Raw genomic sequence first — 1,362 nt, 5'->3', positions numbered from 1 at the left:
GAAATAAAGCATCTTCTTGTAATTATTTCCTCCCTTTGTTTGCAGTGGATTAAGAACAATATTGCAGATGAACATTTTTGGAAAGTATTGCTAGTTTGAACTATGTATAATTTGTCTTTCTAGGCCCACTTGTTATATATCTTCAATTGATGTTTGGTGGTACATGAGTTGTTTTTGTTGGGGAAAAAACACACCCCTACATTCATGCAATAGAAAATAAAACTGAACAAATAATTAAAAAAAATAAAGAAGACAAAGATTTACGTGGTTTAGTAAAATTGTTTACATTTATGGGAGAGTGAGAAAATATTCACTAATAGTTTCAGAATTACACACTCAACAAACTTTCTTACTTTCTCTCTCTATCCACTAATAGTTTCAGAAAATATTCACTTTCTCTCTCAGAATTCACTAATAATATAACAAAATTTTTAACATTTGAAAAATAACAACTCACATACCACAATCACGTTAATTTATCTTAAAAAGTTGATATTGAAGCTAGAACTCTATTAGTAGTAGTAGTAGTGATTTTCAGCTAAAACGTGACAAAATATTTCTATACAATAATTAAGAGACACTCGGTCAAGAGAGTTGGCATGTCAATTTGTAATTGAGCAAATTTACTGTACTGGTGATCAACCTGTGGTTAATTAAGAAAACAAAAATATAGGATATTTTTCAGTTTCTAGAGTAGGCAAAGATTTTTTTTCATGCAAAAATGAGTTTTGAACAATTAAAAAGCAAAAATAACCAATATTAATATCAGTCATGAATAGAACAGTACTTGGAACAATCCATGTTGAGAGAAACAGTAAAAGGCAATTTGATGCCGCAGTTCTGCGGAAGAGCCTCGGCCAAGTTAGGTTTGATCTTAAAAAACTTGGACGCAGACTTGATGCATTCGCAAGCGGCCCTCTTATCCGCTGAGGACGGCGCCTTGGACGCCACGGCACAACACACGGCTGGCGGCTTCCCGTTCCCGCTCACCCAAGGCTGCACGTGCAGGACCACTTGCTTGCATGAAATCGTGGCTTCGGATGCTACGGTAAGAAGGAGAAGTAGCACAAAATCTGAAGCCACTTTTGGACCTGCAATTTTTTCACTACTAGAAAACTCCATGCTTAATGTAAAGGTGGATTTTTGTTCATTATCAGGTTCTTTCTATGCTTATATAAGGCTTGATAAAAAGGAATTCTGATTGAGTAACGTAAGAAATGTTTGTGGAGGCCACCACCCCTCTTTTTTCCCAACTTTCCTTCTAATTTGCACCCCATGAAATTTCATAATTAATTGAAGTTTTATATAGATAGTTTAACAGCTTACTATTGTCTCCTAAATCTAAACTTTAAGTATACTCAT

General features: G+C 34.7%; 1 protein-coding gene across 1 annotated transcript; it reads right to left on the bottom strand.

Annotated features, from left to right (window-relative positions):
- Positions 1–765: 765 nt before the first annotated feature.
- Positions 766–1,122, bottom strand: LOC21383761 (non-specific lipid-transfer protein 4.1). The gene has a single exon (XM_010114821.1). The coding sequence runs from the start codon at positions 1,120–1,122 to the stop codon at positions 766–768; it is 357 nt and encodes a 118-aa protein (XP_010113123.1).
- Positions 1,123–1,362: the final 240 nt, after the last annotated feature.

Source organism: Morus notabilis, unplaced genomic scaffold (assembly GCF_000414095.1).
Source record: "Morus notabilis unplaced genomic scaffold, ASM41409v2 C11405900, whole genome shotgun sequence".
In the NCBI taxonomy this organism is placed as follows: Eukaryota; Viridiplantae; Streptophyta; class Magnoliopsida; order Rosales; family Moraceae; genus Morus; species Morus notabilis.
This window is presented reverse-complemented; position numbering and strand designations above follow the sequence as displayed.

Coding starts and splice junctions, on each gene's coding strand:
- LOC21383761 (XM_010114821.1), bottom strand. CDS start 1,122: ATGGAGTTTTCTAGTAGTGAAAAAATTGCAGGTCCAAAAGTGGCTTCA.